General features: G+C 46.8%; 1 protein-coding gene and 1 pseudogene across 2 annotated transcripts in view; one reads left to right on the top strand and one right to left on the bottom strand.

Moving 5' to 3' along the window:
• Positions 1–23057, bottom strand: part of LOC147427052 (choline monooxygenase, putative (CMO-like)) — a 100574-nt gene that overhangs the window by 55326 nt on the left and 22191 nt on the right. Inside the window, exons 2-8 of one of the 2 annotated variants that reach the window (XM_086499264.1) lie at positions 20856–20901; positions 20324–20459; positions 19838–19912; positions 19528–19737; positions 951–1046; positions 806–855; positions 544–637 (exon numbers count right to left, since the gene is read on the bottom strand). In XM_086499264.1, coding sequence (XP_086355390.1) covers positions 544–637; positions 806–855; positions 951–1046; positions 19528–19737; positions 19838–19912; positions 20324–20459; positions 20856–20901 — 707 coding nt within the window. Of the gene's footprint in view, positions 1–543; positions 638–710; positions 856–950; positions 1047–19527; positions 19738–19837; positions 19913–20323; positions 20460–20855; positions 20902–23057 lie in introns of both variants that reach the window. The other variant, XM_086499263.1, reaches the window with a different exon arrangement.
• LOC147427053 (uncharacterized) lies at positions 3471–4767 on the top strand (annotated as a pseudogene).

Here is a 23057-nt window from a genome sequence, read left to right as displayed (position 1 = left end):
CTTGAAAGGAGCACGCCCACAGCGTCGACATTGGACTCTCTGACAGGCAGCAAAAATTTATACACATACACAACACAGCAAGAGGAGAGGCGTCCCTAGACCCTAGCATATCTTCGGGATGGGAACAGTTTCTTTCATGGAGACCATATTGTACACCTATAGCATGCTAGGGTTAAATTGCATTTTAGGAGCCCCTATACACAGTTTCATCTGAGTCCACCAGAGTTGTATATGCCCCATCGTCGAGTTTTGTTCATGATTGTCATTTACCAGTTCTTCTTTAGTTCATGCATGATCTCACATGGACATGGCATATACATACGTATGTGTTTCCACTATAATGTGGCATCTCCACCTCTTTTAGTTTTGTCTTTTTCTTGAACCATTTTAATTTTTGCTTTCCTCTTCTCAATTCTCATAGAAGTGATAGAAATGGATTCACGAACCAAACAAAAAACTAACACGTGTCAATGGGCTAATCACGATAATCCCTTTACAAGGAAAATATTTAAATCAAAATTATGCCACGATGTAAAAGATTACCACAAGGCGTGGATCAAGAAAGTAATGAAACACCACCAAACATTTGGAAGTTTCCAAAGGGATCACCAAGTTGGTATCCATCCATGGTCCATACCTGTACCAAATAGAAAACCTCATGGACAAAAATGCTGGTCAAACAGTACAAACTTAGCAAAATGAAATGCTACCTATTTATCATGAAATTAGGGTAAACAAAGGCATAAAAGGCTGACTGCCCTAGTCTCCCTGCGACAGAATCTGTCTTGCAACTCTGGATGCTCACCCTTTCAAGAACCTGTGCAGAAAAAGGGAGAAAACTCTCTGGTGCTGAAACTGTTTCAATTGGCAAACCTTGTCAGCTCCTCAAGCAATGATGCTCTGGGCATCAAAAATACATGGCCAACCTCCAAACATGGTTGCGGTCTAACCTGGGTCGAGTAGCTTGCAAGACTCAGACCACTTGCAAGATTTTTATGTGCAATTGGGACATGGTATCCTCCATCAAGATAGTTGTCACAAAAGACCTATTCCAGAAGGAGATAAACGTCACAGTGAGTAGTTCTAGGAATTCTTTGATAGATTACAATCATGTTTATCCACAGGACAAGCCAAAACTTCATCAAATTCAAACTGAATAACTGTACTCTTATAAAGACTCACACATGTTTACTGACGAGCAAACCAGTTTAAATTCAAAACACTATCATCCAAGAGCTCCAGAAGCACTACCTTTTCTTCGAAATTAAGCAGAACCTTGCCCTAGATATTTGATTTATTAATGCCTACAAACATCACATTAATTTTCACTGAACAAGCCATTATCTTTCTGCAATATCCAAAATCAATCTCATCAGAATTGAGAGGTCTGTCTCTCCATCCACCATAGTATCTCCATTAAGAATGCCTCGAGAGAAAGTGCCACAACTGTGATGACGTGAAATTACTCAGTGGACCTAGAGGGGCCACTTGAAGTTTGGCCAGAACAAAATAAAGCAGGCTTTGAAATTGCTAAGGAGGAGATGGCGGGCTGATCCGAATTTTGCGCTGCAAATTGCCCTGCTGATGTGGCAGGCCGTACTATCTGTGTAGCGCCAGCTTTTGGCATCGCTTTTGGGAGGCTTTGTTTATAGCATGCGAAAATCATCTGGGGCGCCCAGTTGAGGGGCCCCTTGTACTGTTCATAAGCGAGCCTTGGCGGCTCTCTCTGGCAGATCAGCTTGGCAACGATTGCCTAGGAGAACCCCCCGGCCATTGTATCTTTGTGATCATTAATAAGAAAGAAATATCGAAAGGAGCGCCAATCTTTGGGGCTAGTGCATCTGGAAACGGAACTCCACCACTTCGTGTTGACTCTACTCTCAGTTGTTAGAGTTTCCTATTCATGTGTTGCTATTTGATTTCTCACTTGGGTGTCCAAGCCTACTACAGTGGTATTAGAGCTCAAATGATTCTTCTCCTACGAAGGATCCGATCCGTTTTTTTGTCACACATGGGTTCAAGCAGTGAGTTCGACAGAGAGGGCAACATCCCACTGATTACAGGCTTGAGTGTCTAAGCCTTTTACAGCTCATATGATTCTTCTCCTACAAAGGATCCGACCCGTTTTTCAATAGCCCACACGGGTTCAAGCAGTGAATCCAACAGAGAGCAACATCCCACCGACTACACATTTTACAGCTCATATGATTCTTCTCCTACAAAGGATCCGACCCGTTTTTCAATAGCCCACACGGGTTCAAGCAGTGAATCCAACCGAGAGCAACATCCCACCGACTACACATTTACGAGAGGATGAAGAGCACTCAACAAAATCAGCATCAAGTTTTTAATACCTAGGATCGATGATATACTTGACAACTATAGGGTTCTTCGTGCTTTAGTAGAATCAATCTAAAAAGTGGCTATCATCAGATCAGGATCGCTCCTAGAGATGTATACAAGATAGCGTTCACGACATCCTTTGGATTGTACAAGTATTTGATGATGCCATTGCCCTTGCAATGCTCAACAAGATGATGGACTAGATTCTCAGAGAGCATAGGTAGTTTGTGGGCACCTTCTCTAAAAGCATGTCTCGTGCACATCTAACCCTAGGGCCTATGTGCATGTGGACAAGCTGTAGCTCCTATTTCTAGGGTTTAGGACAACCTAGGAAGTGTTCTGCACCGATGTGAGCCTGTACGCAAGACATGCATATCCAAGCACTTTAGATTAGCTACATACCCTCTGATTGCACATGAGCACAACCAATATCTCTTAGGTGTAGGCACTCGGGAGTGTTCTTGAAACGAACACGCGCAGAGGATCTCTCGGCTACACGGACCGCCTATAGACACACGTCCCACAAATGAGCCTTGGCCTCCCTTTTATAAAAGTAGCCGGCCACACTGGTCGCGGTCACACTACGTCCCCCCGAACACCGGACGCCCATCCGACGGTGTCTTAGACCAAATCCCCTCTCCTGTAAGCGGGATATAACATACTTCCCCTCTTAAGAACCATTGATGTCCTCATCAATATAGTTTTTTTCGGACCGTCCGGTTGGGCAGCCGTACTGCCGTACGGGTACGGGTACGGAAAGGGTTTTCGTACGGCCAGGCATCGCAAGAAAAAAAGGCCCCAAAATTTTTTCCGAGTCACCTATTTGGCCGCGCAAACAGTTTTGCTTCTCTGTATTGTGTTTGCAGCTCTCTGTATACAATATGCACGCACTGCAGAGACTTATGGTAGACGAGAAACCCATCCTCTCGAGTCTCGGGTCTCGCCCTCTCTTGCTCACCTTGTCCTTCATCTTCTCCCGCACCCACAAAGCCTAAACCATCGTCTGGATTACCTTTCTTGCATGCTCTATTCATGGGTCAGTGTTTTTGAAAGTTGTAGACACATCTGGGAAACAAAGTCATCAGGTTATCAAAGACCTTGACCCATCAAATGTTGTGCAAGTATGCATGGACAATGCAACCAATTGTGTTGGTGTTGGGGAGATGGTTGAAAGGGAGTGGAAACACATTTTTTTTACCAGATGTGCTTGCCATTGCTTGGACCTTTTGTTTGAGGACATTGGGCAGATTGGTTGGGTTTCGAAAGTGCTTGAGGACGCCACAAAGATTGTCACATTTGTGACAAGAAAGTCTACTGTGTTGGCATTCTTTCGGCAGCTTAGCAAGAAGGACTTGGTGAAGCCGTAAGCCACTCGATTTATGTACTACTTTATTATGTTGGCCAATCTTGTGGATGAGAGATGCATGGAAGGTATGAGCAAGCTTATGATTGATGACAAATTTGTGAAGATGAAGAGATCCAAGACTGAAAAGGCTACCGAGGTCTCTAACATTGTGTTTAATGCATCCTTTTGGCAAGAGGCCAGGCTGATTTTGAAAATAACTACTCCAATTTTGAAAATTCTCCATTTGGCTGACAGGGAAGGAGACACCATGGGGCTTATGTACGAGCTTACGGATTGCATGGTAGAGAAAATTGAAAACATGCAAGGCATTGATGCTGCAAGGATGAGAGAGATTAGGGATGTATGCATTGAAAGATGGAATATGTTGCACACACCATTACATGTTGTTGGATACATGTTGCATCCTATATGGCGAGGAAGAGGGCAAGACAGTGGTGGCAAGGTGCATGAAGGATGGATGACATTCTTGGACAGGTACACCAAGGGTGATTTGACCTTGCAAGGCACCCTAATTGATGAGTTTGACATCTATAAAGCTGAAAGCAAGTCATTTGCTCATCCAATTGCAAAAGATTCAAATAGGATTCAAGAGAGAGTGAAATGGTGGGAAACTTTTGGGGCTTGCACACCCGCTTTGCAAGCTCTTGCTTTCTCAAGGGACATGTGCCTCTCTATGTGAGAGAAATTGGAGCACCTTCTCTCATTCATACCAAGAGAAGAAATAGGCTACTCCCATCTCATACAAAGAAGCTTGTGTACATACACACGAACTTGAGGCTCATATCCAAAATCAAAGAGCGCGGCTATGAGAGAATGGAGGTCACATTGGAAATGCTCAATAAGGAAAAAGATGAGGACCGCTTGCTTGCCTTGCAAGAGATTCAAGAGGCCATGGCAGAGAGTACTACAAATGTGATAGAGCCTATTCCCATCGCTGGTACCAGTCATATGGAGCATCATGCTCAATTGGTGGTGATGAGGATGAGGATGAGGATGAGGACGAGGACAAGGATGATGTTGCTTATGACGATGAGGATGTGAGCTATGGTAAGAGTTAGAGCTCACTGCACATGGCCACCTACTTTTGGACCATGGTTTTGGACATTTACTAATGCCGTATGGTGTTCACTATTGACTCTAATATCTACAGTTAGATTCTAGCAGATAGTCTCTACTTATGTTTTGGATTCAGCCTTCAGGAGACTACACTCCTGAATGTTTTTTGGCATGCTTCTACAGTCCTCACTCCTTTTTGTTTGAAGGTTACTTTATTACTTAGAGGCACCATCTCTCCACTTTTTATTCTTTGTCTACATGCCTGATTGAAATTTGACACATGGTCATTGATTGAAGTCTGATTGGAATTTGGTGTATCCACTAGTGAGTTGTGACTATACCGTCACCCGTATCACGTGTGCAGAATCCAGGTTGAGCAACAAGCTAGACTCTAAATTCTAATTTCTGAAGTTTCTATGGTTTTGTCTTTGTGTATAAAGTTTTAAACATGGCCCAGTGCCAGGTGGTGTAGTATGTAGCATCCTATGTAGTAGGCTATCTGAAAGACTGACGTGTGGAATTTCGGGTAGTCTGATTCGTACTTATTCCGTACTTCCGTACCCGTGTGCGTCCGACGTGTGATTGACGTGTGGAAAAACTATGCTCATCAATGAAGTGGGGATATTGAGCTTTCAAAACTCTAACTGATTCCCAAGTAGCAAACCTTTCACATTGACCCTTCCATTTAATTAAGTAGTCATCGTAAGCTTTTTGGCGCCAATAACGGGTACGATGATCTAGAACAACCTCTAGTTCTCGAGGAATATACTCAGTTTTCATATCTTGCCATACATTCTCCTCTATAGGCACAACAATGTCGGCTTCGCCTAACTTTTTTTTAAGGCGGCTGACATGAAACACTGGATGTACACTAACATCCGAAGGAAGAGCCAGTTTATAGGCAACTTGGCCAATTTTCTTTGTGATCAAGAATGGACCACAAAATATAGATGAAAACTTATAATGCTTTCCAATTCGCATAGTCTTGGAATCCTTGGGTATCTTGGTAAGGACCCATTGTCCCACCTCTAGAGTCCTTGGAGATCTCTTTTGATTAGCATAAATAGTAACTCGATCACGAGCCATCCTTATACTATCCTTAGCCAATTCGAGCATTTCTTGCATATCATACAAGAAATCTCGAGCTTGGCATCCTTGACTTTCTCTAAGCCAGTAGCAATAGGGGATTTAGGCTCAAATCCATACATCAACATGAATGGGCTTAATCCAGTAGCGGAATGCTTGCTACTATTATAGGCAAACTCTAATTTTGAAAGGTACCTTTCCCAATCAAACTGCCGGTGAGAGACGTAAGCTCTCAACATGTTCTCTAACGTCTGGTTCATCCTTTCGGTTTGTCCATCGGACTCACGATGATCAGAGGATGACATACTCAACTTCATCCAAAGGTGAGCGAACACATCTCGCCAAAATCGCCCAATGAACTTAGTATCTCGATCACTGACGATGTCTTCAGACAGACCATATAGCGTATAAAGCTGATCGACAAATAAAACTGCCAACTCATGGCTTTTTACTGTCGCCTTCATTAGTATAAACTTCGTCATTTTTGTGAGTCTTCTCGACCATAACCCAAATGGCATCATTGCCGCGACTAGCATTTAGTAACCAACAATGAAATCCATAGTAATACTCTGCCACTTGGCATCTGGGATTTCCGATGGATGTAGCAGGCCAGCTTTCCTAAGGCGCTCTGCCTTATTGACCTGACACTAAGTGCATCTCTTCACATAGCTCTCTATGTAAGAGCGCATCTTTGCCCAATAAAAATATCATTTGACCAATGCTAAAGTTCTTTAGATGCATAGGTGCCCAACGCTAGGAACATCATGGCATTCAACAAAATCCTTTGTCAAACCTCATCGATTTCCGGCACACAAACCCATCTCTAATGGAATATTGTCGTTGTCTCGTCTCTCCAGCACGACTCACTTGGGTCTTCGGATCACCCAAGCCTGTACACGAGTCGCACCCTACTTCGACCTCGTTCCATTTCTTGCCAAAATAGCTATCGGAACGACATAGCCCTTGGAGAGAGAGATCAAAATCCGTCGAGATTTCAGCCATAGACAAGGCATTACCTAAGGAATCCGGCTGAGTGCGTCAGCAACCCGATTGTTGGATCCTTTTCTATAACGGATCTCAAAGTCAAACTCTTGCATAAGCTCAACTCATCTGGCCTTCCGGTTTCTGAGATCACCCTCATCATAGACATAGCGTAAGAGTGATGGTCACACCATGCAACAAACGTAGAGCCATATGAGTAATGTTGCCACTTCCTCAAAGTGTGGACTACGGCATAAAGCTCTTTTTCATACGTTGGATAATGCATTTCAACGTCAAAAAATTTCTTACTTTCGAACGCAACAGAACCTCCACCTTGATATAACGCTGCACCAATCGCATAATCACTAGCATCTATTTCAACTACAAATGGCTTGCTAGGATCCACAATATGCAATATTGGCGCACTAGTCCTTTAGTGTCCAAAAGCTCTCGTCGAGACGCTCACTCCAGACAAAAGGGGGATTACCGTTACGGTGAGGAACCGAAGTCTTCGGTCCTTTCACACCTCCTTTTAAAATTTGTGTAAACGGAGCAGCAACTTTACAACAATCCTTGATAAATTTGCGAAAGAATCCTATAAAGCTTAGAAAGGACTACTTGGCGCACATTCTTTAGAATGGGCCAATTTCGCACTTTATATAGCTTCTCAGGGTCGACGCAAATTCCATCGCGAGTAATAATATGACCCAAATACAAAAGCTCTTTCTTAAAGAATTCACACTTTAAAGCCTCAGCATAAAGCTTCTCATTTCTTAGTACTTCGAGAACAACCCGTATGTGCCCCAAATGCTTAGACAAACTATGGTTGTAAATCAAGATGTCATCAAGAAATACAACAAAGTTACCTAAATAGGGTCTCAGTAGATCATTCGTCATCTATTGACACGTAGCTAGAGCGTTGGTCAGGCCAAAAGGCAAGACCAAAAATTCATAGTGACCATAACTCGTATCGCAACCTATTTTAGGAACATCCTCCAGTTTGATACGTATTTGATGATAGCCTGATCGTAGGTCTATCTTCATAAAATATAGTGCTCCATGGAGTCGATCTATCAAATCCTCCATACGCAGAAGCGGATACTTATTCTTGACAGTGAGCTTATTCAACCCCTTGTAATCCACGCAAAAGCGCATAGCGTTATCCTTCTTTTGAGAAAGTAACACAGGTGCTCCCCACCACGAAGATTTACTTGGCCGACCAAAATCCTTGTCGAGATAGTCCTTCAGTTGTCGCTGAGTCCTCTTCGGTTTTACTAAACCGATAGGGTTGCTTCAAAAAAGACCGACTACCAGCCACCACTTCAATCACATCATCTACTCCTCTCAAAGGCGGCAAGCCAGGAGGTAGATCATCAACAGAAACATCCTTGAAATCAGTCATGATTTCTTAGCTAAGGTTGGATTCGTCAAAATCTCGAAGCTCAACAGAAGAACATGAAACATTTTTATGAAATTCAGTGAGATTGAAGTACCAAATACCAAACAATCAAACCATGCGGATGGTATACACTGACAAAAGTCAACATCAGAAGACTTTGTATCCTTAAACATTTCCAAAGCAGTAACAATTGATATTGCAAAACCATTATTCGCAAAAATCTGATTACAAAGCGAAACAGATCCATGAGGCATGTCTTGTTTAACAAAAACAAGAGAGTGATGTACATAGTCTATATACGACGTGTTTTGTTTATCATAAAACCATGGAATTCCTAAAATAACATTTGCTCTGTCCGGGAGCATGATGTGGAAATCCAGGTTGTCTTTGTTATCAGCTAGCTTGAGCGTCAAATCAAGAACCATCTGATTCCATACATCTGTATCCTCGCCACAAGCCATCTTAACACAATACTCATGGTCACTGTCCCGCGTCTACAAGTGCAATTTCTATACCAATTTTGCATCGACAAAATTGTGTGAGCTTCCATTATCAAGGAGTACGGCCATCGTGACCTTTGATTTTCCCTAGAAAACGGAGAAGATCGTGCTTCTCAAACACGTTGGTGCTAAAAGTACAATTAGTGCATGGACTATGCGCTAAGTGATGGATTTCAACTTGAATAACATCAGAGTTACTTGAAATCTCGTGAATTTGAACCGAAGGGCGGCCTTGCGGTTCCTTGGGCTTCTTCTTGGGACAGTCTTTAATTTGGTGGCCCATCTGGCCACACCTGAAGCAAGCTACCTTTTTCACTGCATCAGCAATAGCAACATTCCTAGCTTTCTTCTTCTCTTGAGAAGATCTCGACAATGATTTGGACCTTTGCTGGAATCAAGGTCGCTTCCTCGAAGTGCCCTCGCCGGATTAGTGATCTAAACTTCTTTTCTTCTCAAAATTCACCCCATTTATCAAATGGAACGTCCTAGCCTTTGCCACAGTATCCTCGATGTCAGTCGAGGCTTTATCTTTGATCAAGGCCCAACGGTGGTCTTCATGCAAACCCAGCAAATACATGTGTACAGCATGCGTGGAATCCACCTTCCAGAAGGTGAGTGCTTCTCTGAAAGTTGTTGTATACTTATCAAAAGAAAGAGTTTTCATCGAGACTCTGCAATTTTGCGTCAGCTTTCAAAGGGTCCGTTTTTGCGAAATCTTTCTTGAATTTCACAGAGAAATCAACCCATGGCGTAGACTTCTTTGTCATGCCACGCCACAAGGTAAGCGCCTCACTACGCAGATAGAGAGGAATCGTCTGAATCCTGCGTCCATCATGCTCCCCATGGAGATCAAAATATGTGGTCCATGATGAAGCCAATTATTTACGACCAATTCCTTACACTCCTCTTGCCCTGAGAAATTGGTGGTCTTGTATGGAATCGTGGCAGTGGGACCACCCTGTGAGCGCCCAAGGACAGCAATCTGCACCCGCAATTGCTGGAGATGGAAATTGTTCTCAAAAATACGCATAGTCATTGACTGAGCCGTATTTTTGAGAGCAACAAGATGGACATTAAACCCGTGTATGGCCCCCTCAAGGGAGGACAAACAAATGTTCGTCTGAACATTTGAGTTTTTCAGAGCGGATATACGATGGTCGAGGCTTTGGAAAGTACCAATGATCCATGCGTACAGAGCATGCATGAACGGAATTTGAATGTTACCTAGTGCGTCTTCACGTTGTGCATCTGAGCTGAAGGAATCCATGGCAAAGTCCGGTAAAAAACTAGAAATTTCATGCAAAAACAAGCCTTTTTCGCACTTTTCGGTCGTGAAAAGTTGAACTCTAGGAAGCTCTCCGAGTCGGCGTGAGCGTCAGGAGACGGGCAGGTGCCAGCGAGAGTGCGTGAGCGCGAGCAGATGGGAGAGAAGCAAAGAGCTTAAAAAGTGAGGTTTCTACACAATTCTAACTTCCTGTAAGTGGGTTTTTTTAAATAAACCCAGGTTTCAGACCTTAACTTAACAAGATCCTTGGCCAAAATTAGAACAAAGGCCATTTAATAAAATTCAACGCAAAAAAGAGAGGCAACGTAAAAAAAAAATCCAGCACAAGGAGAGCTATCGAGAGAGGCGTGGAAAGAGGGGAAAAAAAATCAAGTGTGTGCCCGCTTGTGCGCCACACATAAAGGACCCGTCCACGCTAAAGCGAGCCCTCCATGTTGGCACTTGCAATCGCTTTGTCCCTCTATTTCTGTAGCGAGGAAAAGGTGTCGTGCTCTCTAGAGTGGGTGCTCCTCAGTGCAGTATGCATGAAACCTCACTCCAACAGAAGAAACATCACACAACACATGACTCAAACACAAAAGCGAAATATGACTCAAAACACGATACGACTCAAGACACAACTGCAAACTCAGCTCAAAGAACCATACAACTCTGGCTGGCAGCACACACAGCTCCAAGCTCAGGACTCAAGGTACATTGGGGGTGTCGAGGCTCCAATGTGCAGGGAGAGTGCCAGTGGCGTGCAGAACTCTAGACTCAGGAGTCAAGACTAGACGCTAAACCATACCAAAGTGGATAATGATGCGTACCCACGATTGGAACCAACCACTGATGTATATCTCCTAAAGAGCCACCAACAGCTAGCACATATCCCAATCCAGCTAAGCCTATCTCGTAATTGAGGTGGTGGTGGTGGTCTGGCCACGGTGTCCACTGGACCACCATCCATAACACTTGCCACGTGTCACTGTCCAGGCGAGAGTCCGCCCAGTATGAACTCAAGCCCAACTGCAACCGTCTGTCTGTCCAGTGCCTGTGACACTATAGCCCCTGCTACAGGTTGCCCACCACAAGACCACTCACCGTCCCGGTGAGAGAGAAGAGGGAAACTGGAGGGAAGGAAAAAATGTAGCCAACCTGACGAAGAAGCTGATGTAAGTATTTGCAGTAGACGATGAAGGAGTACGAGAAACTCCGCCAGAATTAGATAATCTGTTTAGAAAGTCCAGAACTGAAGAAGACCCAAGCATGAATCAAACGCCGAAAGTCACCAGGTATCAAAATATCCAATAGAGAATAGGGCTGATGGAGAGGGCAAGCTAGAAAAATATATTTCTCCTATCCGAAGAAAATAAGCGCAATCTTAAAATGCTTCGAGTATTTGGTCAAGATTCGAAGCTGTCGCAGGAATTCCCCAAACTCGAAGCTGTTGAAATAACTCGACCGAGGAGGGGAGGTTGAGGAGGTGGATAGGGGAGGTTGAGGAGGGGGTAGGGCGAGGGGGGTGGGTAGGGGCGAGGGGGGTGAGGAGGGGCGAGTGAGAGAGAGGTAGAGGGTAGGGGCTAGGTGGGTTGGGTAGGGGCAAGTAGGGGAGGGTAGGGGCGAGTGAGAGTGAGGGGGAGGGTAGGGGCGAGGCTAGGGAGGGTAAGGGCGAGGGGGAAAGGATAGGGGCGAGGGCTAGGGTTAGGGGGTGGGTAGGGGCGAGTAGGGGGAGGGTAGGGGCGAGTAGGGGGAGAGTAGGGGCGAGTAGAAACGGGGTAGGGGCGAGTGAGGGTAGATAGGGGCGAGGGGGGTTGGGTAGGGGCAACCCACCCCACACCACCCTCGCCCCTCTCCACCCCCTCGTGCTCTCGCCCCTACCCTTCCCTAATGGTGAGAGTAGGGGCGAGGGTTGAGGGGGTGTGGGTAGGGCGAGGAGGGGATAGACTCTAGGGGGGGTTGGTGAAGGGGTGGGTGCACATGCGCATGCACATCTCTCTCTCTCTCTCTCTCTCTCTCTCTCTCTCTCTCTCTCTCTCTCTCATGCTTCTAACAAAAGACTTATTCCCTTAAGCATCATATGGAAGGGTATAATCCCTTGTTTGAGAACACACAGAAACAGGGTACTTGTTGGCTAGTGGGCTTTTGTTTCCTTAGTTCATTATGACTGCATCTCACTAACTACATTGTATTATTTCCACTTCTGTGGGGGGAGGCAAAATCATAGCCAAATGGACACGTCCCAATCCATTTCAACCAAAAACAATATGTCCCAATAACCAAATGTTCAAGAAACACCTGATATTAACCATAGCACGAAAAGGTATCAGATATTTTAACAACTAGACACTACCTTATTTATGTTTTTCTGCTTTATGTTAGAGCAAATAAAATGCTCCAGAAAACTACTTATCTTTTTTTTTCTTTTTCGAGAAAAAGATCCTTCTATTAGTTAATGAGACTGCCCATAAGGCTACCACCACCTCTACTAGAGAGAGCTACAACAATCATAAGGGGGAGACTCTCCCAATGAAAAACAACATATGTACAATGAGGCTAAATCAAGAGATGGGAGGAGGGAAAAGCCACACAAGTGGACGGTAGTGCGATCTCAGCACACCCTAGGCCATGATGAAGAAAGGCCCTGCCAAGGAAGGCCTCTCAACGCTCCCGCATGCGGTCGGAGCTGCCCTGGAGTCTCTCTAAATGTCCTCTGAAAGTATGGACCAGCTCTAGCAAAAGATCACGAACAGTCTCTGCTGGTGGTACAGGGCGAGCCTCAAAGATGCGGAAGCAGCGGACCCGCAAAATGAACCAGAGTGTCAGGCCGCAGATGAGCTCCCAACACTCCTCTCTCTCACTGCACCACTGTGTGGAGTAAGTTCTGTAACAGGCTAGAGTGTAGGTCGACCCCCCTGCATCATTGTCATCCTGCTGGTGGAGGATAGCTCAAACTGAAGTGCCGGGCACGTGAGAGTGGACCAAGCAGTTGCCCCCAAGTGTACTGCCGTGCCGTGGAAAGAGTTTCCATCACTTGAAGGACACGAAGCCAAACCTGCTGTGCCAAAGGACAATCCCAAAGACAATGGCGCTGACTCTCCACAGGATGGTCACAAGCTGCGCATGCTACCGAGAGACCACTATGTACAAGCCAGCTCCCAACTGCTGTAGCTCGATGTGCAACCAGCCACTAGAACAAAGTGACTCGTCGCGGCTGTCTGGAGTCCCACAACCTCGCCCAAAAAGCTGACAAGAACTCAGCTGTGAGACCCTCCTCCTGCCAATGAGGTGTTGCAGCAAGACGAGCCTCTCTCCATGCTGCCAGTATGTGACGTCCCAATCGAACAGTGTACTAAAAGAAAGGGACACCTGGATGGTTGGCTAAGGAGAAAGGGTCCCTCCAAAACCACTCTCCAGGATCCCACTGCACTCGTGCCAATGGACAGCCCTCCCAAGCCCACAGCCTCCAGTGGCCAATCTCAAGAGCTGCTAGGTCAGGATCTATGACACAAGTCCTCCCACAGATGCCCACAACTCGGATCCTCTGAAAACAGCACTCAGTCACCTGTGGGGCCTCTACTGAAACTCGATGTAAGCGACCCTCACCCTATAGCTCGAAAAACAGGGAGGGTAGAGTCTTTGAGCAAGCCCGAACTGCGATGAGAACCTCCAATCGCGTGAAGGCCCCCATCCATCTGGGCGCTGCTGACTCGAGAGGTGTGAGCCACTCAGCTAGTACTGCCTCTGTGATGTCCTGACGCATGCTCTGCACCCCTCTCATGCCTTGTAGCTGGATGCTCTGAAGCTCCTCTGATAAGCCAGAAAACTGTAGTCGGTCACCTAAAGTGCGTGCTGGACCCTCTGCCATGGGACCCCAAGAAACATGAGGCCTACTACCAACCAAGTAGCCTCTCTAAGTGCTAACCATGGGGTTCCAAACAAGGAGCTGTCTCAGGCGCTCCTCCGTGCAAGTAGGCTGACGCTGCTCCAGGCCTCGCCGCAAATGCTCCCAAGATCGAAGCAAACTCACAGCGAAGCAGTCCTCCAGTCTCCAGCTCAAGCCAACTCTGCGCATCTCTATGAAGATCCATTTGGTCGAAGGTCTCAGGCGCTCCTCCGTGCAAGTGCCTGGCTGATGCTGCTCCACGCCTCTCCATAGCTGCTCCCAGGAGCGGAGCGGACTCCGCAAAACGGTCCTCCGGTCTCCTACTCATGCCAACTCTACGCATCTCTATGAAAATCCATATGGTCGAAGGTCGCCAGGGGCCTCCAGCCTGAGGCAATCTAGCACTAAGCCGCTGAAGCAAAAACTTCTTCTAGGGCTCCTCCCCTGGAAGTAATCCTCTGACAACAAACATCCCTAGAAGGACTCTACTCTGTTGTGCTGGGTCTATGATCCCCAACCCTCCCTGAGAACAAGGCAGAGTGATGACCTGCTAGGCCACTTTGGCACGGGCTATCTGAGTGTCACGCCCTGACCAAAGGAAGTTCCTGATCATCCTCTCTACCTGGCTGATGCAAGAACTCGAAAAGATCTAGCAAAAGGTGATGTACCACATAGTAGCCGACAACACCTGGTTGGCCACTAGAACTCTGTCTGCCAGAGAAAGTCGTGCGGAGCTCCAATGTAACAACTTCCTCCTGATGGATAGGAGGAGGGGAGAAATCTACTGCTCAGGAGACAAGTCCAAGCCAACTTGACAGCCCAAGTATCGAACTGCAGTCCCTGGGGGAATCCATCTGAAACCCTCACCTGGCAGCCAATCAGACGTAGGAGCACTACCAACCGAGAAAGCCACTATCTTTCTCCCGTTGATTAGTGCGCCCGATGCACAACAAAAGGTCTCAAGAGCCTGCTCACACCTGTGAAGGTTGGCCTCCTGGCCCTCCAAGTACAAGGCTGAGTCGTCAGCAAACTCAGCATCCACTAGCTCATCTCCCCGAATAGGGAGCGCTAAGCCACGTAGACCAACCTGCTATGAAACCAAAAACCTGCTCATCGCCTCAACATAGAACAAAAAGAGGAAGGGGACAAGAGGGCAGCCCTGTTTGACCAAACGTGTGAGCATGAAACGATCTCCTTTACCACCTGACAAAAGAACCTGACTATGTGTCCGTCTCTAAAGAGCTGACACACCTCTGATCCAGGCATCTGAGAAGCCCATCCTACGTAGAGTGCCCTCCAAAAAGTCCCAGTAAACTCTGTCGTAGGCCTTCTCAAAATCGAGAAGAAGTATCACCAGATCCTCACCACGGAGGCGCGCGAGGGCAGATGCCTCCCAGAAAGTAAAGATGTTGTCAAGGATACTACGCTCCTTGACAAAACCTGTCTGTGTCCCATGTATGATGCTCCCTAGAAGTTGTTGAACCCTCAAACTCAGAGCCTTGGCAAGAATTTTGTAGGCTGAGTTGAGGATGGTGATGGGCCGCCATTGTCAAATCTCATCCAAGGAGCCACCCTCCTTGGGAATGAGGTAAATCAGGCCCTCACTCATGCTGTCAGGCATCTCTCCTGTGTGTAGGATGTATTGAAAAGTGTTGCAGAGATCTGAGCCAAGCAAGTCCCAATACTCTAAGAAAAAGCTGGGAGTCAAACCATCCTCACCTGGACAGCTACCACGGGGAAGTGCTCTGAGGACCGCGTGGAGCTCCTCTAACTGAAGAGGCAGCTCAAGCCTCTAGTGCATCTCCTCAGTCACAAGACAAGGCATCTCTGCCCACACCTACTCTTTGCATGCATCCTAACGCTCTGACTGAGGCTCTGCTGACAGCAGGTCACGGTAAAAGTCGGTGGCAACTGCACGCATGTCCTCTGGCTCTGAAGCAACTGACCCGTTAGGCCTCCTCAAGTGGCTGACCCTGGCATGCACATGCCGGGGCCCCACTGTCTCAAAGAAAGCCCCTGTCACTCTGTCACCCACCTAGGTCGATTGAGATGCCTGTCGAGATGAAAAGCAAACTCCTGGCACCTCTCCTCTGTGCTGGCAAGCTCCTGGCGAGCCTGCTGTAATTGCTCCTCCAACCAAGGACTGTCTAGATGCTGCTCCTGCATCCTCTGCAAGGAAGCAACGCCCTGTCGGAGACGTTGCTCCTCTCTCGCTGCAGCCAAGGCGGGACCATAGACTCCTGGAGAAATAGCGGACTAAGCTGAGCAAGTCCAGAGGCCACTCTGTCAGTAGGAGAGTCCTGCATGTCTAAGTCCTTTGTCCAAAGAGCCGCCACTCGCTCTCTAAGCGCAGAGTCCAGCAAGACCCTCTCAGGGATGCAAAACATCGTGCTTCCCCTCCTCTGTCTATCTGTCACTGTGAGGATCAATGGTACATGGTCCGAAAAAGAAGTCCCAGCCAGAATGCAAACTGCCCCACCCAAGTCACAGAAGTGGTCACTAGTGTAGAAGCGATCTATCCGAGATAGATTCACTCCTCCCACTCTGCAGTCCGAACGAGAGAAGCCAGGCTGTCTGGGGGTCTCACAAAGCTAGAATGCTACCACACATCTGAAACCCGCAAAGTCATACATAACCTCTCTCAAGCTGCCAACTCAACTCCATGCACAGTAGTATCATAGTTACCAAGAACGGGAAACCGGAACCGGGAACACGGGATGGCAACTGCCACAAAAAGCCATTCCCTGTTACGGGTACTCACCTTTGAAACACAGAACGGGGATTCGGAACAGGAACTTTGAATGGGAACGGGGAACGGATACCTGAAAACGGCCATTCCCTGTTACTATGAGTAGTATGGCTACCTCCAATCCTGTCAGAGGGGTCCTCCAACATGTTGAAGTCACCCCCAATGCACCATTGCTCTGCCTGCCGCAGAGACTCTACAATATGAGACCAAAACTCTGCACGTGCACTCGCCACATTGTGCACGTAGATGTTCAGGAAGCCCATGAGGCAACACTGAACCTGTATAGTAATCCACTGAGCCCTGCCTGGCATAATAATCCCTCTGCCCACAATGGCCTGCTGCAAAGAATCCGCAATAGTCATACATACCCCACCCTGGATGCCTCCAGGTCCAAATGCAACGGACAAAAACCTCTCATAGCAGCCATGCAAAATCTGACCACACCGTCTAATGCAGCTCTCACAAAGATGATGCTCCTGTAGCATAAGAATGTCAAAATTCAATCTCACCACCCACAAGGCATCTCTAAAGCCAACTCCTCTGACGCTGAAACTGGGGTCCTCCTAATCCCTGCACATTCCATGAGATGATCCTCATGGAGTCAGTGGGAGAAAACAAATGCTGCCATAGCAACCAACCTCGCTATCTTTGAGGCCGGTTTGGATGGGGAGTAATCCACATCCGAACGACCTCTAGACATGCGCGAAAGAAGTGACTGTCTCGCCCAGGCCCAAGCCGAGCGTGCAGCCCGAAGGACTACATCCTCTATTCAAGAATCCTCATGTACAAATACATAACAAGGAGGGCTCTTAGTGTCAACAAACAAAAGCACCACAATGTACCTGCAACCCGCTGCATCTGGAGGCGTCACGCTGAACTTGGCAAGAGACCAAAGTGTCTACACCAGATCTGTCACCCCTAAGTCCCTTGTGAGATGTGAGAACTCGGTAGCCTGAATCTGGAGCCAATCAAGAACTGTGTGCTGGGTCCACTCTGTGAGATCCCTACCGCACAACAGAAAGGAGAAACCCAGATTCAGGCTATTGAATCTAGCCTGAATCTGGAGCCATTCAAGAACTGTGTGCGGGGTCCACTCTCTGAGATCCCTACCGCACAGCGGAAAGGAGAAACCCACCGTTGTGTCCAAAGCCTCAATGCCTCTAGCTGCAAGAAAGAGAACGTGGACTCGAAACCAAGCCTCCTCCATGTCAAGAGAAGAGTCAACCAGAAAGCGTGTGAAACTGTAGTTGAAGAAGTCCCAGCGTCTACGAATGTCAAAGCTAGTCAAACCTCTAGGGACTGCTGCAAAAGGAGAAGTTTGCACCAAAAAAGGCGGCCTCAAGTGAGGTTGTCCCTCTTGAGCCACACTGTGCAGCCAACCGTCAGTTGTCTCATCGCTGGTCTCAGAGGAGGTACCAGCCTGTGCGTCCTGTGTGTCTGGCTACTGGGCTTGCTCAGCCTTGGGAGGCTACGCATGCGCTGTTGGTCGAGGTCTCCTGTGAGGACAGGCCTTTGCCAAATGGCCCATCTATCTGCAAATGAAACACAGATTCGGGAGGCCCGAATACTCCACGCTCTGACGGAACCACCCCCACTCACCCGAGGTAGTAGGATGACCTTCGAGAGAGAGAACACGTATTGAGGGGATATCATCCGCCTTGGCGACTACAGAGGCTGTCGTGCGAGGTGTCTCCGGGATAGTCCCAATCTCTGAGCCTATCCTGGACAAGAGTGGCAGTTACTCCCTCCTCAAACCGGGGACGCAGATGGAGATGGGAAGGTGTGCCTCCTCTACCAGAACATATGTAGCTGGATCAAAACCATGCCTCCACTATCGAAAGTGGGCTCGAACTGCTCGGATGGCCAAGGGGCTCATCGCAATGACCTTGGACGCCATCTCGGAGGTCTCGAACTCTATCTGATAGTAGCCGCGTCCGAGGAACTAAACATCCAAGATCTTTACCACCTCTACGAGAAGGCGGGCCTGGAGAAGATCACGCACCTCTCCTCTGCTGGGTCTGGTGCCGAGAATCTTGCAGATGACGGAAGTCGCCTGAAGGCGTTCCACCTTGTCACGAGGCTCGCTTGCTCTGTCGGCGAAAGAGCAAGTCGGATGGTGGGCTCTGCAGGGTCGGGCGAGGGGGCTTCTTGAGAGTCCCTTTGAGGTGGAGCATGAACCTCCCTCAATGTCTGCTGCTGTGGAGAAGGGGCGAAGTGGCGTCGGCGAACAAAGGCCTTCTACTGGACTGAGCATGTCGAAGGTGCTGGCGAGACCAGCCAAGCAGGACCGGGAGTGGGCGAGGAGGTGGGCAGGGGGCAGTGGGCAGGCAGGCAGGGCAGCAGGCAGGTAGGGGGGGAGGGCGGGAGAAGGGGGGAGCGCGATGGCAAGCAGGGAGGCGGGGGGGCAGAGCAGCAGCAGCGAGCGCCAGTTCCAAAAAGATAGATTTTTTTTCTAAATGTTTTTGAAAGAGTGAAAACTGCTTATCTTTTAACTTCTAAAATCAAATTTGTTCGTATGAAGGTTCACAAATCATAGATATCGAGAAAGAAGGATACAAGTCGGTGCTCGAAAACCAAACTGACAGCTGAAGTTCTTAGATAAGTGATACGTTTCCTTCAGTAATGAGACGTTCAAAGAGACTCAGGAACAAAAACCATTTTCTTGGCAATGTTTTTAAAGCGCAAACTAGTCAGACAACCAGAATTTATGGCAAAATCTAGGGTATTTGCCGAAATTTATAACTAAAAAGCCCAATTTTGGACCTTGAAAAAAAAGATTCAATAGGATTACAACCGGAATTTTTTATTTTCAACCGGGAAATTTACACTACAAACCGGGATATGTGAGCACTGAGACTCCCTACTTGACAAATAAAAACTTGCGCTATAACCTGTACCTTCCAGTTGCAATTCACTAGGTACTCTTTAGTTGCAATATGGCAAAGTTCTGCATTGATATCTGCTGATTCAATTGCTGAATGAGCATCACCAAGCCAATCCTTGTCCACAGCATTGTGATCAAGTTTCAGATCAGCACAGGGCAACGAAAAATTGAGAAGCACAAATGGACCCCATGTTGCAATACTTATTGGAAGCAGGCCAAAATCCTGTACAAAAGGAAAACCAGTCACATTGGAAGCTTACTAAATGGTGACCTGAACACAAACATTCGCAAAACAATGAAGTACAATTTGTAAACCACCTTACGTGTGGTTTAAAATTTTGTATGCCAGCTAGTCGTGTTGCTTTCTGAAATCGTCCATCCAATGAATAGCTCCAACCCTAATAAAAAGGAGGTAGAAAACCTACTTGCACATTCATCACACTTTCAAGATAGAAGTACTCACAACCCTTATAAACACAGAATGTAGTATTAGACACATGGCATGAATTTGTTTATAAACATGGTGACTCTTATAGTCTGTGTTTTGGTGCAGAGGTGCACCAAAAGAATAGGAATAGTGCAGTACAAAAATCACAGAAAAGTCAACTTAAGACCAAAAGTGACAAGGATACTTTTCAGCCTTCACAACTTTTAAGAACGCATGCAAGCAGAAAGAATAGTTACTGATGCTGAGGAAGCCTCAAACATACATTGCAAATCAAGGTCTGTCACATAAAGCATAAGATACTAATTTTACGGTATAGATTCTGGGTAGGAATGTCAATGAGTTTTCAAGGCATGTAGCGTACATGATAAGGGCACTGTAGGACTGTTGTACATCCAGAACCACTTGCTACTGGAGACGCATGATGCCGACAAACGTTGTGAAATCCATGTAGCTCACCTTTCCCATCTCTACAAATAATGTACTGCATCTTCCCCAAGCTAAAACCAAATTAAGTGTCATTTAAATCATCTAAAGACCATCCACAGCTAACAAGAATAATACTAGCAAACAAGAAAAACAGGATCAAGGTTGCATACAGAAGCTAAGACCATCCACAGTTAACAAGAATAGTACTATCAAACAAGAAAACCTGCATCCAGAAGCTAAGAAAGGGACCGTTGAAAACACACTCTTTATCTTACGCATGCCATGGGAACAATTTCAAATGTATGTTATTCCAAAAAATCAGCTCATCCTTAGCAAAATTTAGCGTCCAACAACGCGAAAGCTGCCTTTTATTAACAAAATGTCACATGAACTTGATGGATTCAGCGGTTGCACCGTAAGAATTAATAGAAAAACAAAAACCAATAAAAAGCCTGTTTGGTGTTCACCTCCCGGTGAAATATGCATGTGGTTTTTCAACTTGACATGTGAGACCTGCAAACCAACCATAAAGAATCCATAAGATTACTGGGACAAGCTTGTATTTTCACATTACCATATACAGCAGCTTCGTGGTGACAATGAATTCAAAACTACGTATGGCAGCATAAGAGCTACATGCTTGTCAGTCCCCCCCCCCCACCCTTCTCTCACGGATCCCCTCTGCACTACCCATCAGCAGTACAAAAAGTTGAAATCAGTCCCACCCCTCTCATCCACTCCCAACCTCCCCAACCCCAAGGCCCATCCCTCCTCTTCCCCCTCCCCCCACACTTTTCCGCTGCCCCTCAAAACTACACACTTCCCTCCCTTCCTACCCGGCCTCCCTTGGTAAACCAACTGTTCCTGCCCTTACTGTGTTCCGTTGCTGTCATCTCCATTATAATCCACCCACCCCATTACCTGACTCCCTCCCCTCCCTGTCCCCCCCCCCCCCCTTTGAAAAGAGAAAAAAGAAGGAAAAACTCATTGGGCAACAAATTGATCAGTAACGAATTTACCACTGTGCGGCTGAATAAAGGCATAACCTGCTGCCTCCTCTGTAACCCAAGGATGTAAGCAAGAAGTCTGGATCTGTAGGAGAGCCCTCAAAGAGGGTGTGTGACCCTGGAAATCCCAAAATCCATGCAGTTGCACATCACATCACAAACCCATCATGTATGCCAACTCTAATAAGCAAACAACATGCCGCCCTCCAAACGGGCCGAGCATAAGGGCAAACCCAAAAACAATGGCACAAGGACTTCTGCTGTATAGTACATCCCTGATATGTGCAATCATCCACATGAAATAGGAATCAATGGGAGTCCTCTCACCAAGCGTGCGACCCTCCCGGTTCATTACATAAGCATTCCAAATCAAAGGCTGCCTCTCAAGTTCCTCCAACAACAAGGTGGCTGGTGAATCAAAGCATGCCGTGAAGTCAACAAGCAACGCATGAAAGGGGAAATATGAGACATATCCAAGGATGCATCCGTAAAAATGAAGCGGATTGTCAAGCGCCAAGAGCCATCACTGTCCATAGACCCATAGCGAGAAACAGCACGTGACAAAGCATGGTATAAAAAATGCTTCCAAGGCTCAGCCCCAAGAACAAACCACGGACTATGAGCTTGGCAAGCAATGCACTACTCTCCTCTCTGGATCAATAATGCCCAAACCTCTCTCCTCTCGAGGCATGATAACAATACGCCAATGAACTTGAGGCCTGTGACTCTCAATCCATCAAAGACACCCCACAGAAAGTTGCGCACTAAGCGTCGCAACCGTGACAAGACTCTAGGGTGTAAAGTCATGGAAGCTGTCGTGAGAAGAACCTGATTTAATATGAGAGCACTGCTAGCCAAGGATAAATGCAAGGAAGACCAATGGCAAAGCTTCCTCCTAATAGAGAGTAGGACTGGATCAAACTGCTGCTCGTAAGACACGTCAATGCCAGCATGAAGCCCAAAAATCTGCAAGTCTTCCCTCTCAGCAGCCAAGTGAATTGATCTTGAACACGTCCTCCTCAACTCCTACCAAAAAGCCCAAAGACTTCTGCCAATTGATAAGAGAACCACTCGCCAAGCAGAAGGTAGTAAGAGCTGCCCGTAAACTGTCCAATATATGTGTATCATACCAAGTGAATAATAAAGTGTCATCTACATACTCCTGGTCCAACAAATCTAGAAAGCCGTCCAAAGGCATAGCTAGACAACGCAACTCTGGAGTCCTGCCTCGCAAGAAAAGTGACATAGCCTTAGCAAAGAACAGAAACAAATAAGGGACCAGGGGGCATCCCTGTCGAACAGAGCGAGAGAGATGAAGCGGCCGCCCAGTGTGACCTCTAATAGTAACAGCACTAGCAGCAGAACGATAGAGGGCGGCAACTCCTGTAGTACACTGTAACAAAAAACCCATCCTCTGCATAATGCCCTCCCAAAAAACTCCAATCCACTCGGACATAAGCCTTCTCAAATTCGAGAAGCATAATAGCCACCTGCTGTCCCGACTATCGTGCACCTCTTAAAAGGTGAAAAGTTTGTCCAAATGCATCTATCCTGCACAAAATCTGTCTGAGAAGCAAGATTTGGGTCATGCAAAACAAGTTTCAAGCGCGCACTAATCATCCGGGCAAGGATCTTATACACCGAAGACATGAGGTTGATCGA

The sequence above is a fragment of the Adiantum capillus-veneris genome, chromosome 24 (assembly GCF_014529385.1).
Source record: "Adiantum capillus-veneris isolate H3 chromosome 24, ASM1452938v2, whole genome shotgun sequence".
NCBI lineage: Eukaryota > Viridiplantae > Streptophyta > Polypodiopsida > Polypodiales > Pteridaceae > Adiantum > Adiantum capillus-veneris.
The sequence above is the reverse complement of the archived record's forward strand: the minus strand, read 5'-3'. Positions and strand labels throughout refer to the sequence as shown.